At 41.9% G+C, this 17614-nt stretch overlaps 1 protein-coding gene across 2 annotated transcripts in view; it reads left to right on the forward strand.

The window, feature by feature from the left end:
* NOX4 (NADPH oxidase 4) overlaps positions 1-17614 on the forward strand; it is a 260925-nt gene that overhangs the window by 28332 nt on the left and 214979 nt on the right. Inside the window, exons 3-4 of one of the 2 annotated variants that reach the window (XM_040426362.1) lie at positions 1284-1394; positions 2398-2482. In XM_040426362.1, coding sequence (XP_040282296.1) covers positions 1284-1394; positions 2398-2482 — 196 coding nt within the window. The remainder of the gene's footprint in view (positions 1-1283; positions 1395-2397; positions 2483-17614) is intronic. The other variant, XM_040426363.1, reaches the window with a different exon arrangement.

The raw sequence follows: 17614 nt of genomic DNA on the forward strand, positions 1-17614 counted from the left end.
GTCTCTCTTTATTTAGTGCAAAATATAACTTGTGGCACATCCAGAAGAAGCAAGTACAAAGTGCAGGTTATGGCACCAGATGAGGAGGTATGATGGCTGGTTGTGAGGCACTTGTGGATATAGGTGTCCACTGTGATATTCAGGCTTTATGTTAGCATGTCATGGTGGTTGTACTAGACAATGGGTGTCTGAGCTGTAGTCCCTCACCTGCAGCAGGGTCTTTAAAGCTGTAATTTCTCTGATCACTCAGCTGTCATGGCACACTAAAGCAGTGCTCTGGATACTAATGATCTCCCTGGCGGTATGATCTTACAGGAGAAAACTGGATACGGTTCCTAGGAGTAGGAGCTCCAGCTTGTGCTTCCTCAACCCTTTTATGTCTACTCAGGAGCTCCGTCTCCCGGCAGGAAGTCGGCCCAGCCCACTCCTACCAAAATGGGAGGAATAGGGTGGTTAGCCCTGTTCCTGCCAACCATTACCTCCTCTGCTGGCATATACGGCCAAAATCTAGGTTGTGAGCCCCATTGGGGAGAGTGTGATGCTAATGCCTGTAAAGCGCTGCAGAATATAGCAGCGCTATAGAAGTGGGTAAAATAGATAAATATAAAAAAAAATACATAACATGAAATAACAATATTCAATAAAATATTTGCAGATACTGCCAGGTCTTGGGTACTGTACACTCTTAAATTACTTACTATGCAAATGACACAAATTAGTGCAAAATGTCACATAAATAATGTAAAAACATCCTAACCGTGCTAATACATGTAAATCCCTGTCTATTATGCATTTTCTAACCACTGGCAGTGTCTAGTGGGACCCTGCTCACGGCGTATAATGTTCACAGGATCAGAACTGTAATGTATGCAATCTCTGCGGAGGGTCAGTAACCCGCGTTCAACCCTGCCAATTTAACAAACTTACATTCTTAAACATAATTGAACCGTGGGTGGAGGAGATTCTTCAGAAGTTAGAAATTGCTCCTCAAATTTTCCTCAACTAGAGGCATGTAAGGCTCGTGAGCATGGCTTGTTAGTCTTAGAAGATATCAAAGAGTAAGGCTGAATATCAGGAACGGGGATATGTTCTCTGTTGGCCTTCATCTTTTGCTCATTACCTAATGCTGAGAACATTTCATGTGCTTCATGTCACAATTTAACCTCATCCAACGTAGAGTAGAGAAATTTGGCTATGCATTGAGCCACCGTACAATTTTTTCACCAGATTAATGGATATGTTGGGTTGTACACTTCACCCTGACGCTTGTTCTGTTTGTCCAGTTAGGATTGTGTATAAGCAGAGCTTCGGCTTCCGTCCTCAACTTCAACTGCAGTTTGGTTCTGTTGCCGATGTGCCGGACTCTGCTGGCTGTGGTCCGAAGATCTCGAAGGGTAAGTACTCTTTGGTTGGTTCTTGGTTCTCGCCTCAGTTCTCCACCGAAGTTCCATGTTGTATGTTGCTAATTTACTCGATGGTTTGTGTATACCTACCAACATTTTAGTTGGTAAAATTGGGGCATATAAGTCCCACCCCCGAGAACGCGCCAAACCCACCTTGAAACACCCACTTATGTGTTATCCCCGCCAGGCCCGTGACTGTCCCAAGAAATTCGGAACGGTTGGCAGCTATGCGTTTGTGGTGCTAGCTACCAGGTAACCAAGGCCTTGTGTCTAAGGCCTGCTCACACCTGTATTATGGATGTCTCTTCTTCTTGACTGACAGGCCAAGGTTCTACATAGTCATCTCGCCTGGCTCTGTCAATCAAAAAGGAGAAGGAGGGGCTGGCAGAGGAAGCAGGTGGAGTAAGGGTGCACAGAGTGGCTTGGGCCCGCGCTCAGTGCACTTAACTGGTCTTTTGCATATGGATTAAAAGAATTTTTGCTCCAGAATGCAGTGAAAGATAGCCCTGAGGATCGGTCATCAATATTTAAAGGGGTTATTCAACATCATACAACAGCCCCCCCATGTGCCGGGCACTTCAGAGGGAATATACTTACCCCACTCCCTCCGCAGCTCTTGGTCCCCGCACGGGAGCGGGGTAAGTATAATCCCTCTGAGGGGCCCGGCACATGGGGGGGCTATTGTATGATGTTGGATAACCCCTTTAAGTCTAGAAAAAGTTCCTTTCTTCCAATGCATTAATTAGGGTGATTTATGAAGTTGTCTAAAGAAAATCTTTCTTTGTTGCCCATAGCAACCAATCACAGCGCAGCTTTCATTTCTTTCTAGCGCTAGGAAAAAATTAAAGCTACGCAGTGATTGGCTGCTGTGGGTCTGCTACATCTGTACTCTGCCATGAGGTTCAGCTGATACCATAGCGATTAACTTGTCTGCAGCCATCAGCTGTGCGTCTTCTGCTGTATATTTTATTATTTTATTTATCTTTTTACATAGATCGTAAGCAGGAAAACCAGAAGACTCCTACATAAGTACAAATCATTCCATGCAGCGTGTGGCACTGCTATATGTGTCTTTACAGGTAATACCATTAATAAGATGGTTGTCCTTTCAAATACAAGTCTATCTATCTATCTATCTATCTATCTATCTATCTATCTATCTATCTATCTATCTATCTATCTATCTCTGTATCTATCTATCTATCTATCTATCTATCTATCTATCTATCTATCTATCTATCTATCTATCTATCTATCTATCTCTGTATCTATCTCTGTATCTATCTATCTATCTATCTATCTATCTATCTATCTATCTATCTAATCTATCTCTTATCTATCTATCTATCTATCTATCTATCTATCTATCTATCTATCTATCTATCTATCTATCTGGAGCAGATTGGCCATAGACCTTACAGGGAACTTTCCCAGTGGGCCGATGCCCAGGGGGCCACCTGAGTCCTCCTCACAGCCGGCCAGTGGAAATTTTTGGGGATGTATTTTGTGCTGCTGGCAGTATTTTGGCTTGTGGTTTTTGGCTCTGTTGGGGTGGTGTAATGTGCCACAATACAGTATTGCTGGCCCTGCCTTCCATCAATTTGGACCCAACTACAAAACGGGGCCACTTTTAGTATTTTTACCAGGGCCACTTTACGTTCCCAGTTCTCCCCTGCTATCTATCATCATCTATCCATCCATTGATCTACATATTTCTATCATATGAACCAAAGTGTAAGTTGTTGTTATATTTTGTACATACAGTATGAATGCATTTTTATGTTTTCATGCATATCTGATATATTTTGTATTATATATATACACTCACCTAAAGAATTATTAGGAACACCATACTAATACGGTGATGGACCCCCTTTTGCCTTCAGAACTGCCTTAATTCTACGTGGCATTGATTCCACAAGGTGCTGATAGCATTCTTTAGAAATGTTGGCCCATATTGATAGGATAGCATCTTGCAGTTGATGGAGATTTGAGGGATGCACATCCAGGGCACGAAGCTCCCGTTCCACCACATCCCAAAGATGCCCTATTGGGTTGAGATCTGGTGACTGTGGGGGCCATTTTAGTACAGTGAACTCATTGTCATGTTCAAGAAACCAATTTGAAATGATTCGAGCTTTGGGACATGGTGCATTATCCTGCTGGAAGTAGCCATCAGAAGATGGATACATGTTCTCATTCTGTTTACACCAAATTCGGACTCTACCATTTGAATGTCTCAACAGAAATCGAGACTCATCAGACCAGGCAACATTTTTCCAGTCTTTAACAGTCCAATTTTGGTGAGCAAAATTGCAAATTGTAGCCTCTTTTTCCTATTTGTAGTGGAGATGAGTGGTACCCGGTAGGGTCTTCTGCTGTTGTAGCCCATCCGCCTCAAGGTTGTGCGTGTTGTGCCTTCACAAATGCTTTGCTGCATACCTCGGTTGTAACGAGTGGTTATTTCAGTCAACGTTGCTCTTCTATCAGCTTGAATCAGTCGGCCCATTCTCCTCTGACCTCTAGCATCCACAAGGCATTTTTGCCCACAGGACTGCCGCATACTGGATGTTTTTCCCTTTTCACACCATTCTTTGTAAACCCTAGAAATGGTTGTGCGTGAAAATTCCAGTAACTGAGCAGATTGTGAAATACTCAGACCGGCCCGTCTGGCACCAACAACCATGCCACGCTCAAAATTGCTTAAATCACCTTTCTTTCCCATTCTGACATTCAGTTTGGAGTTCAGGAGATTGTCTTGACCAGGAGCACACCCCTAAATGCATTGAAGCAACTGCCATGTGATTGGTTGACTAGATAATTGCATTAATGAGAAATAGAACAGGTGTTCCTAATAATTCTTTAGGTGAGTGTATGTATTCACTATATGTATTTAGTGTGTATGCCTGTAAATATGTTTGTGCCATTCATATGTACAATTACGTATATGTTTTTTATATGTTGTACTATTTACTGGCAGAGGACAAGTTGTCGGCCCTTCTGTTGTTGAACAGGGGCCCTCTTCTGTCTGTTTACACCCCTGGCGCCACATACTGTACATGTGCATACAGTACACACAAGGATTCCACTTGGCTGGCTCTTAATATGTTAAATCTTAGACAACATTTAGATGTTGTTGCTCAGCATCCAGGTCCATAAACTAGCAGTAGGTTAAACAGTGTACCTCAGTCTGTCTTTTGTCCAGCTCCCTTATCTCCACAAATGCATTGTGGTCCATCAGGAACATTGGTATCGTCTGGCAGTGGTCATTTCTGATCCCATCTTTTACTGTACTATGAACTTCATCTTCAGTTTTTGACCTTTTGTTTGCCCCGCCATGATCTTCAGATTTCGTACCTCTTTCCCATCTTGTCAACTGTAAACTATGGGTTGTCAGTTATGGGCAGCTTTCTAATGAGCCAGTCAATATGTCCTAACCTCTACTGATCCATGAGGGGCAGATGCAGTCTTCAGTGTTCCAGAACCACAAAGTTAAAGGTTCAAAAGACAAAATACAGGACCACTAATGCTTGCTTCAAAATGACTTGAGTGAAAAACTGAGACATCTGAAAAGTGATGTGTACCAGATGATAGCAGTTTCCCTGTAAACAGTCTTGAAACTATATCCCTCACCTGGTACAGTAGACAGATGACTCACCCAACTGATCTTGGAGTTTGCTCATGAACCCAAGAACTCTTGAAAGAGAATTCATGGAAAAGAGTGCCATGACCAAAATTGATATCATCTCTTGGTAGGTGTTTACACCACCGCTGGCTCCTATTCTTCAATAGGAGGATCAGCACTTGATCACCGTATTTCACCAATTTTAGAATATTACTTTAACTTTTGTACGGTACCTTGTCTTCAAAAACTTCAGATTTTGTGTAACTCAATAATTTAGCAATACAATCATATTCCACAGCTCATAGAGATCACACCATACTCCATTTCCAATAACTTCTATGAATCTCGAAAAAGTGGAATCAGGCATCTTAAACCATGATGGGCGCTTTATGTGCTGAGTAGTCATCACAAGGCAGCTGTATCTGTGTAGCCTAAACATTCCTTCTCGTTCTCCAGATTAATCATGTTCTGGTCCATCTCCAAGAGCTTTGCTGTGGTCAAGTCCTCTACATCTGTGGGCATTTTTGCAACGTTGTTGAAAGTTTATTACATTAGCAAATATATTTGCGACGTCTTCCAGAGACGTCTCAAATATTGCAGGATTTAAAAAGATTGGTCTTTCTCAGAGGCATTGCAGAATAACTTATGCATTGAGGAGTAGAGGAGGTCATCCTAAGCTTCCCTTATCGACTCCTACACAATCCAGACTATATTTATTGCACTGCTGAGCCTGTTAGTCAGCAAACAAGATGTGGTTCATGGGAAGGAGAGAACTGGAAGAAAATTTTAAATAACACGAAGCATTGCCATGGAAACAGCCAGAATAAGATATACCTGTACCTCCAGATATTCCTGGAGAAACCACAATTATTTAATGTGTTTTTCCTGCCTTAGACTCATCTGTGTTCAAAGTTTTTGGAGATGGAAAACAAAAATGAATTTTATATCTATCAGGATTTGTTTGCAAAATGACTGTACCATAGAGGAAGCCACTGCAACAGCCAAGGCTTTTCAGTGTAGTGGGGGTCAAAACGCAGACCGTTCCCAACCTCCTTTCCAAATTGCATGTGAAGCCATGAGAAGGAAGAACCCATGAACCAAAGATTGTACTACCATTGTCCTCTACTAGAGATAAGAAAATTGAAACAGACTAAGTGGAATTCAATCCAAATTTCAGGAAAAATTGGATTAGCAACGAATGCGAATTTCTTCGCTCTAAAATGGCGTCTACAATGGCGGCTACACGTGTGAGGACATGGGGCAAGGAACTCTGGGAAGGTGGGCTGACCCATAATGTCATGCATGCAGCCAATCAACAGCCAGCCAGCCCTGTGATGTCACAGCCCTATAAATACGGCGTCCATCTTAGAGTCAGACATTTTCCAGCGTTCTGAGTGCAGGGACAGACGTGAGAAGGCCCTAGGGACCGCAATAGGAAAAACCTCATTGTGAAAAAAAAAACGGAAAAAACAATTTATAAGTGCAGGGAAAGGATAGGGAGGAATCATTTCACAGCATCTTAGTGCAGGGAGAGACATCTGAAGCCGCTAGGGACATTACTAGAAAATCCTCATTGTGAAAAAAAAAGCGATTTACAAGTGCAGGGAAACATTATTTGGGGTTTCAAATAGCTATTATACAGCTCTGGCATTCCAGCAATTTGTTCTTGTTCTTAGTGTGCAAGTGCTATGTTGAAAAGCCTTTAGTGGCTTATATCTGTGGAAAAAGAAAAATATATATGCATTTCACTTCTGCAGTTATTTGTGTTGAAACAGTTTAGTGGCCTATTTCAGTACAAAAAGGAAAAATATATACGCATTTCACTTCTGCAGTTATATGTGGTGAAAGCATTCAGTGTCCTATTTCAGTACAAAAAGAAAAAAATATACGCACTTCACTGGTGCATTTATTTCAGCTAAAAGCGTTTAGTGGGCTATTTCAGTACAAAAAGAAAAATATATTCTCTGTTCACTTCTGCAGTTACATGTGTTGAAAGAGTTGAGTGGCCTATTTCAGTACAGAAAAAAAATATATATACGCACTTCACTGGTGCATTCATTTGTGGCAAAAGCGCTTAGTGACCTATTTCAGTACAGAAAGAAAAATATGTACACACTTCACTGGTGCATTTATTTCTGCTAAAAGCGTTTACTGGCCTATTTCAGTACAGAAAGAAAAAGATATATACGCACTTCACTGGTGCATTTATTTCTGGAAAAAGAGTTTAGTGACCTATTTAAGTACAAAAAGAAAAAAAATATACAGTACACATTTCACGTCTGCAGTTATATGTGGTAAAAGCGTTCAGTGTCCTATTTCAGTACAAAAAGGAAGAAAATATACGCACTTCACTGTTGCATTTATTTGTGGTAAAAGACTTTAGTGGCCTATTTCAGTACAAAAAGGAAAAATATATACGCATTTGACTTCTGCAGTTATTGTTATTTCAGTACAAAATATATTCAGCGTTCCCTTTTGCAGTTATATGTGGTAAAACCTTTTGTGACGTACTTCGGTCAAAAGACAAATTTTATTCAGCGTTAAGCGCTGTAGTTATATGTCGTAAAATCTTTTTTGACGTATTTCGGTTGAAAAACTAATTTTATTCAGCGTTCAGCACTGAAGTTATATGTGGTATAATCTTGATCGACGTATTTCGGTCGAAAAACAAAATTAATTCAGCGGTCAGCTCTGCAGTTATATGTGGTAAAATCTTTATTGAAGTATTTCGGTCGAAAAACAAAATTTATTCAGCTTTCAGCGCTGCAGTTATTAGTGATGAGCGGCAGGGGTCATATTCGAAATTCGCGATATTTCGCGAATATTTCATAGAATATTTGTTGAATATTCGCAAATTTGAATATTCGTTAGGAGTAGTATTGGTTGCGAAATTTCGTAATTATAATTTTTGTAATGAGAATTTTCGTAATGCGAATTTTTGAAATGACAATCAATGAGATCGTGATAACTCAGATCCGATGGTATATTCTAACCTCCAGGCATTCCAATGGTGACGGGGACGCTTGTTGGGGAGGAGTATGCCAAAGTGGAACAACTGTAAAGATAAAAAAAAAAGTATTCTAAAAAACGAATATATTCGTTTTTTAGAATATTCGTAATATTCTAAAACAAGAATATATAGCAACATAGCGAATATTTGAGATTTTTTTTTAACCACTTCCCATCTGGGTCATTTGCCCCCTTCCTGACCAGGCCAAATTTTGCAAAACTGACCTATCTCACTTTATGTGGTAATAACTTTGGAACGCCTTTATTTATCCAAGTCATTCAGAGATTGTTTTCTCGTGACACATTGTACTTCATGATAGTCATAAATTTGAGTCAAAATATTTCACCTTTATTTATGAAAAAATCCCAAATTTACCCAAAAATTAGAAAAATTCGCAATTTTCTAAATTTCAATTTCTCTGCTTTTAAAACAGAAAGTGATACCTCATAAAATAGTTATTATTTAACATTCCCCATATGTCTACTTTATGTTGGCATCATTTTGGAAATGTCATTTTATTTTTTTAGGACGTTAGAAGGCTTAGAAGTTTAGAAGCAATTCTTCAAATTTAAGAAAATTGCCAAAACCCACTTTATAAGGACCAGTTCAGGTCTGAAGTCACTTTGTGGGGCCTACATAGTGGATACCCCCATAAATTACCCCATTGTAGAAACTACACCCCTCAAGGTATTCAAAACCGATTTTACAAACTTTGTTAACTCTTTAGGCGTTCCACAAGAATTAAAGGAAAATGGAGATCAAATTTTTAAATTTCACTTTTTTGGCAGATTTTCCATTTTAATCAATTTTTTTCTTTAACACATCGATGGTTAACAGCTAAACAAAACTCAATATTTATTACCCAGATTCTGCGGTTTACAGAAACACCCCACATGTGGTCATAAACTGCTGTATGGGCACACGGCAGGGCGCAGAAGAAAAGGAACTCCACATGGTTTTTAGATGCCATGTCCCATTTGAAGCCCCCTGATGCACCCTTACAGTAGAAACTCCCAAGAAGTGACCCCATTTTGGAAACTAGGGGATAAGGTGCCAGTTTTATTAGTACTATTTTTGGGTACATATGATTTTTTGATCATTCATTATAACACTTTATGGGGCAAGGTGACCAAAAAATTGGTTGTTTTAGCACAGTTTCTATTTATTTATTTTTACAGCGTTCACCTGAGGGGTTCAGTCAAGTGACATTTTTATAGAGCAGATTGTTACGGACGTGGCGATACCTAATATGTATACTTTTTCTCATTTATTAAAGTTTTACACAATAATAGCATTTTTGAAACAAAAAAATTATGTTTTAATGTGTCCATGTTCTGAGAGCTATATTTTTTTTTATTTTTTGAGAGATTTTCTTATGTAGGGGCTCATTTTTTGCGGGATGAGGTGACGCTTTTATTGGTACTATTTTGTGGGACATACGCGTTTTTGATCACTTGGTGTTGCACCTTTTGTGATGCAAGGTGACAAAAATTGCTTGTTTTGACATTTTTTTTTTAAATTTTTTTTACGGTGTTCACCCGAGGGGTTAGGTCATGTGATATTTTTATAGAGCTGGTTTTTACGGACGCGGCAATACCTAATATGTATACTTTTTTTTATTTGTTTCACTTTAACACAATAATAGCATTTTTGAAACCAAAAAAATGATGTTTTAGTGTCTCCATGTTCTAAGAGCTATAGTTTTTTTATTTTTTGAGAGATTTTCTTATGTAGGGGCTCATTTTTTGCGGGATGAGGTGACGGTTTTATTGGTACTATTTTGTGGGACATACGCATTTTTGATCACTTGGTGTTGCACCTTTTGTGATGCAAGGTGACAAAAATTGCTTGTTTTGACACAGTTTTTTTTTTGTTTTTTTTACGGTGTTCACCCGAGGGGTTAGGTCATTTGATATTTTTATAGAGCTGGTTTTTACGGACGCGGCAATACTAAATATGTCTATTTTATTTTATTTTTTCTATTTTTAATTTTTTTTTTTATTCCTTACTTGGGAATTATTATTTTTTTTACATGTGAAACTTTTTTTTATTTTATTTTTTCAACCCTTTATTTTATTTTTATTTTATTTTACACTTTTCGTCCCCCATAAGGTCATACAAGACCTCTGGGGGACATTTGCTTCACTTTTTAATTTTTTTTTCACTGTTGATTTCTCCTGTAACTGGGGCTGACATAGTAGCCCCAGTTACAGGACAAATGCACCCCTATAGAGGCTGTACAGCAGCAATCCAGCGCTGTACAGCTTTAGAGCAGGGCTGATCGAGGTCTCTGAGAGACCTCACACAGCCCCTGCACTCTCCGGTCACTGCGGTCACATGACCGCCGGGCCGGATCAGGAAGCGCATGGCGCTTCCTGCTCTGCAGACACAGCGCTCGGTGAGCGCTGTGTCTGCAGCGATCGTGAAGTCAGGGACACCCGGGCACTGTCCCTGCCTTGTCTTAGGGTTGCCCTGCTGTCACTGACAGCGGGCAACCCGATCAGCAGCTGCACGATTAGCGTGCAGCTGCTATTTCTGACAGGACGTTTTAAAACGTGCTGTCAGAAATAGACGTCCACCCATAGGACGTTTATAGTCTATGGGCGGACGTGAGGCGGTTAATCAGTACACATGATCCCTCCCTGCTTCTAGCTTGTGGGCCAATGAGAAGGCTGCAGTATCTTTCACTTTAGGAGTAGTGTTGATTGCAAATTTTTGTAATGAAAATTTTCGGAATATTATAATTTGCTATATATTCTTGTTTTAGAATATTACGAATATTCTAAAAAACGAATATATAGCAATATAGCGACTATTTGAAAAAAAAACTAATAAAGAGCAATTTAGCTAGTATAGTGCTATAATCTTGTTTGTCTAATAGTTGCAAATTTTTTTCTCATCTGAAGTTCAGATTGGAAAAAAATGACAACTATTAAAAAAAAAAAGATCATAGCACTATATTAGCTAAATTGTTCTACATTATTTTTTTTTCGAATATTCGCTATATTGCTATATATTCTTGTTTTAGAATATTACGAATATTCAAAAAAACGAATATATTCATTTTTTAGAATATTCGTCTTTTTTTTTTTTTATTTGTACAGTTGTGCCACTTTGGCATACTCCTCACCGACAAGCGTCCCCGTCACCATGGGAACGCCTGGGGGTTAGAATATACTATTGGATCTGACTTTTCACAGTCTCTTTGATTCGCATTACGAAAATTCTCATTACGAAAATTCGCAATCAACACTACTGCTAAAGTCAAAGATATTGCAGCCTTCTCATTGGCCCACAAGCTAGAAGCAGGGAGGGATCATGTGTACTGATTAAAAAAAATCTTGAATATTCGAAATTACAAATACAGTACAGACCAAAAGTTTGGACACACCTTCTCATTTAAAGAGTTTTACTTATTTTCATGACTATGAAGGCATAAAAACTATGAATTAACACATTTGGAATTATATACTTAACAAACAAATGTGAAACAACTGAAAATATGTCATATTCTAGGTTCTTCAAAGTAGCCACCTTTTGCTTTGATTACTGCTTTGCACACTCTTGGCATTCTCTTGATGAGCTTCAAGAGGTAGTCCCCTGAAATGGTCTTCCAACAGTCTTGAAGGAGTTCCCAGAGATGCTTAGCACTTGTTGGCCCTTTTGCCTTCACTCTGCGGTCCAGCTCACCCCAAACCATCTCGATTGGGTTCAGGTCCGGTGACTGTGGAGGCCAGGTCATCTGGCGCAGCACCCCATCCCTCTCCTTCATGGTCAAATAGCCCTTACTTTCAAGGTTTTCCCAATTTTTCGGCTGACTGACTGACCTTCATTTCTTAAAGTAATGATGGCCACTCGTTTTTCTTTACTTAGCTGCTTTTTTCTTGCCATAATACCAATTCTAACAGTCTATTCAGTAGGACTATCAGCTGTGTATCCACCTGACTTCTCCTCAACACAACTGATGGTCCCAACCCCATTTATAAGGCAAGCAATCCCACTTATTAAACCTGACAGGGCACACCTATGAAGTGAAACCCATTTCAGGGGACTACCTCTTGAAGCTCATCAAGAGAATGCCAAGAGTGTGCAAAGCAGTAATCAAAGCAAAAGGTGGCTACTTTGAAGAACCTAGAATATGACATATTTTCAGTTGTTTCACACTTGTTTGTTATATATATAATTCTACATGTGTTAATTCATAGTTTTGATGCCTTCAGTGTGAATCTACAATTTTCATAGTCATGAAAATAAAGAAAACTCTTTGAATGAGAAGGTGTGTCCAAACTTTTGGTCTGTACTGTATATATCACTATATTATAAATATTTGCAAATTCTCGAAGTGCCGATTTTTGCAATAAAAATTTGCTATTCGAATATTCGTGATCAACACTAGTGGTTATATGCGGTAAAATCTTTAGTGACATATCTTGATGAACTTTGCGACTCTTCCGGGCTCAAAGCTGTCTTGACGCTTTGTCTTCTCATTGTCTGTAGCTACTAGAGGCCTGTTCATGCCAGGCAGGTTCCCCAAGAAGTATCTGGGTCGATGAGCAACCGATATCGCACTTGCATCAATCTTGAGAGCATTCGTCTCCAGGTGGAGAGAAATTGTTTTTTGGAATGCTTTCTCCATTGCAACCACGTCGTCTAATAAACTGAAGACTGGCGGATTCTTTCCTGTCTTAGGCAACACTTAATTTTTATTATTAAATTTATTAAATATTGAATATTAAATTGAACCAAATCTTGATTAAAATTATAAGAAAGTAAACTTAAATTCGCCAATATATTATCCCAATCTTCAAGGGAAATTCACGAACAATCAGTTTGCCAAGCCTTTTGTGCCGGAGAACGTGTATTATTAAATCGTTTTTTAAGCAACACTTTATAAAGTTGAGAAATTTGAACCTTCTGTTCTGTTTCATATTCCCTATAATTTAATAGACGAAGCGGCCACTCTGTGGACTCCTCATGCTGCTGCCACCTCCTCAATCTCACCTCCTCATGGTGTGGCCTTCTCTTGCTGCTGCCACCTCCACACTATGTCACCTTATCACTCTGTGGCCTCCTGATGCTGCTGCCACCTCCACACTATGTCACATTGCCACTCTGTGGCCTTCTGATGCTGCCGCCACCTCCACACTATGTCATCTTGCCACTCTGTGGCCTCCTGATGCTGCCACCACCTCCACACTATGTCACCTTGCCACTCTGTGGACTCCTGATGCTGCCGCCACATCCACACTTGGCCATTGTGCCACTCTGTGGCCTCCTACTGATGCTGCTGCTGCCACCACCTCCGGACTGTCATTGTGCCACTCGGTGGCCTTCTCCTTATGCTGCTACTGCTGCTACCGCCATCTCCGGACTCTGTCATTGTGCCACTCTGTGGCCTCCTCCTGATGCTGATGCTGCCACCACCTCCACACTCTGTCATTGTGCCACTCTGTGGCCTCCTCATGTGCCGCCACCTCCAGACTCTGTCATTGTGCCACTATGTGGTTTACTTATGCTGTTCCCACCCTCCCCACTTCATGACTGGGCCACTATTTTGCCTTTCGGCCTGGCTGACATCATCATTTGTTTGACCCTTCTTCTGATCTGTCAGAAGGAAGGAAAAATGAGACGCACAACGGATCATGTCTGTGTAGCAGCTGTAAGGCCTGTATGGTCCCATCAGAAATGGCTTATGATTTGGTAGCCAAAAGCAGGAGTGGGTACAAAACACTGAAGACATGCAAATATTCCATTCACGTGTCATCTCTGTTTTGGATCCTCTCCTGTTTTTTTTGGCATTAGCAATACTGATGGATTACTGACCAAATGCTGACCGAGTGAAGGCGTATCCTCCACAGACAGGATCCGTTTTTTGTGGGTTATTGTTCTGACGGATCCGAGGAAGGGCAAAATAATCAGTGATGTCAACACAAACTTACTGCTGACACCCTCTCCACTCTCTCGGGGGGCTCTACTTGTATAGGCGTTTAATAAAAGAGGTTCTGTAGACATCTATGTGGAATCAGCTGACGACGGTGTAAAAGGAGTGCGCTTCTTCTTGACGCTAACATCGACCTGTTAGGCTGAGTTCATACTTAAGTTATTTTGTTGATTTTGGCCCCATGACTGCCCAAATAAGAGAAGTGTGCAGTGATTCTAAGAGCGACCCCTGTCATCTGCATGTCATACAGACAGTATTGTTTCACTACCACAGCAGACTCCCTATGCGTGTTACTGCAAGGCACAGTGTTTTACACCACTATAAAGGCTCTCTGCAGCCTGGAAATAGATGTTTTTTAATGCGATTTGCCGCAAATAAATTAGGATCTTAGCAAATCTTTTTGGAAAATTTGGCGAACCGGCCGAATCTAATTTTTGATAAATTCGCTCATCTCTAGCCTCTACAATGGATGAGAAGGGGTGAACAAGTGCCAGGCCTTCTTTTCGGAGGATGGAGGTCTTTGGTGATATGAACCACCCACCAGTAGTTCACAGCTATGTCCCTCTTTTTTGAGCATGCTTTTATGCTTGTTAAGAGTTCTATAGGTTTCACACCGATACCACATATTTTTTAACCTTTCTTTTATATGGGTTTTAATTTTTTTGGTTTACAACCATGTTCCTCAAATGTAATCATTGAATATTCTTAAACTGACTGTACAGAGTTAGAAAATAAAAACAGTGCCACACCTATGAACAGGTTGCTTCTAGTATTGCAGTCTAGTCTATTTAAAAATGTTAAAGGGTTAAAAATTTGCTTTGACGTGATATATGCCGTTAGTGATCATCACTAGGTGGTGCTGTTACACTGTTTCCATAAGGAGTGGTTAGAACTCAGTGTTGTACAGATGGTGGCCAGACAGTGATAAGGAGAAGGAGAGAGGCAACTAATAACAGCCATGGATAGTGAACCAGCCAGAGAGAAAGCTTAAAACCCGCCAGTGGCATGCCTAGGGTGTTTGGCACCTGGGGCGGGTCTTTTCTCTGGCACCCCCCCCCGCCCCCCAATACTTGACTACATACCTCTTACATCCAGGGACATCTCCTGTCATGTAGACCTACTCTTTCCTCTTCTCCTCCGTTTGACCCAGACAGCCATGACAAATTCTTACAGCCGCATCTCGTCTCTACAGAGTTTGTAACAGACACGTTATATTTCTCAATTTTTCCATCAACCTCCCCATCCTGGTGCCCTCACAGTGTCATCCTGCTGCCACCCCAATACTGTGCCTGTTGTGCCCCCCAATGCCCCAGGTACTATATTGCTGAAAAAATAGTGACTAACAGTCATTTATCAAACTGGTGTACAGTAGAACTGGATTTCCAAAAGAGTTGTCAAAAATGGAATCTGATTAGCTGCTATGGGCAACTAAGCCAGTTCTACTTTATACCAGTTTGATAAATTATCCCAAATGTCACTATAGTGTCCACAGCAGCTATAATGTCCCCTAGAGTGCCCCCAGTAATAATAACACCCTATATTGTGCTCTAGGTAATAATGCCTGTATAGTGTCCCCAGAAATAATAGAATTGCACCTACAGTGCCTCCCCAATAGCAACGCCCCCCCCCCCCATGCTGCCCCCATATAGCAATTCCCCCCCACACTACCCCCACACAGCAATTTCCCCCATACTGCCCCCATACAGTAATTTCCCCCACACGGCCCCCACATCATAATTTCCCCCACACTGCCCCCACACAGTAATTTCACCTGCACTGCCCCCACACAGTAATTTCCACCGCACTGCCCCTATACAGTATATTCCGCCACACTGCCCCCACAAAGTAATTTCCCCCACACTGCCCCATACAGTAATTTCCCCCAAAATGCCCCCATACAGTAGTTTCCCTCACACTGCTCCCATACAGTAATTTCCCCCACACAGTAATTTCCCCGACACAGTAGTTTCCCCCTACAGTAGTTTTCCCCACAGAGTAGTGTCCCCCACACTGCCCCCCACACAGTAGTGTCCCCCACACAGTAATTTCCCCCACACCGCCCCCATACATTAGTGTCCCCCACACAGTAGTTTCCCCCACACTGCCCCCATACAGTAGTTTCCCCCACACTGCCCCATACTGTAGTTTCCCCCACATTTCCTTCACACAGTAGTTTCCCCCACACTTCTCCCCACACAGTAGTTTCCCCCACACTGCCCCCACACAGTAGTGTCCCCCACACAATAATTTTCTCCACACTGCCCCCACACAGTAGTTTACCCCACACAGTAGTTTACCCCACACAGTAGTGTCCCCCACACTGCCCCCACACAGTAGTGTCCTGTCCCCCACACTTTCCCCACACAGTAGTGTCCCCCACACAGTAATTTCCCCCACACTGCCCCCATAGTAATTTCCCCCACATTGTCCCCCACACAGTAGTTTCCCCCATACAGTAATTTCCCCCACACAGTAGTGTCCACCACACTTTCCCCACACAGTAGTGTCCCCCATACAGTAATTTCTCCCAACACTGCCCCCGCACAGTAATTTCCCCTACACTGCCACCCACACAGTAGTGTTCCCCACACTTTCCCCACACAGTAGTGTCCCCCACACTTTCCCCACACAGTAGTGTCCCCCACAAAGTAATTTCCCCCACACTGCCCCATACAGTAATTTCCCCCAAAATGCCCCCATACAGTAGTTTCCCTCACACTGCTCCCATACAGTAATTTCCCCCACACAGTAATTTCCCCGACACAGTAGTTTCCCCCTACAGTAGTTTTCCCCACAGAGTAGTGTCCCCCACACTGCCCCCCACACAGTAGTGTCCCCCACACAGTAATTTCCCCCACACCGCCCCCATACATTAGTGTCCCCCACACAGTAGTTTCCCCCACACTGCCCCCATACAGTAGTTTCCCCCACACTGCCCCCATACTGTAGTTTCCCCCACATTTCCTTCACACAGTAGTTTCCCCCACACTTCTCCCCACACAGTAGTTTCCCCCACACTGCCCCCACACAGTAGTGTCCCCCACACAATAATTTTCTCCACACTGCCCCCACACAGTAGTTTACCCCACACAGTAGTTTACCCCACACAGTAGTGTCCCCCACACTGCCCCCACACAGTAGTGTCCTGTCCCCCACACTTTCCCCACACAGTAGTGTCCCCCACACAGTAATTTCCCCCACACTGCCCCCATAGTAATTTCCCCCACATTGTCCCCCACACAGTAGTTTCCCCATACAGTAATTTCCCCCATACAGTAATTTCCCCCACACAGTAGTGTCCACCACACTTTCCCCACACAGTAGTGTCCCCCATACAGTAATTTCTCCCAACACTGCCCCCGCACAGTAATTTCCCCTACACTGCCACCCACACAGTAGTGTTCCCCACACTTTCCCCACACAGTAGTATCCCCCACACTTTCCCCACACAGTAGTGTCCCCCACACAGTAATTTCCCCCACACTGTCCCCACACAGTAGTTTACCAGTTTACCATACACTGCTTCCATACTGTAGTATCCCCCACACTGCCCCCACACAGTAGTGTCCCCCACACTGCCCCCACACAGTAATTTCCCCTACACTGCACCCACACAGTAGTGTCCCCCACACAGT

This window comes from Bufo bufo, chromosome 3 (assembly GCF_905171765.1).
Source record: "Bufo bufo chromosome 3, aBufBuf1.1, whole genome shotgun sequence".
Taxonomy (NCBI): domain Eukaryota; kingdom Metazoa; phylum Chordata; class Amphibia; order Anura; family Bufonidae; genus Bufo; species Bufo bufo.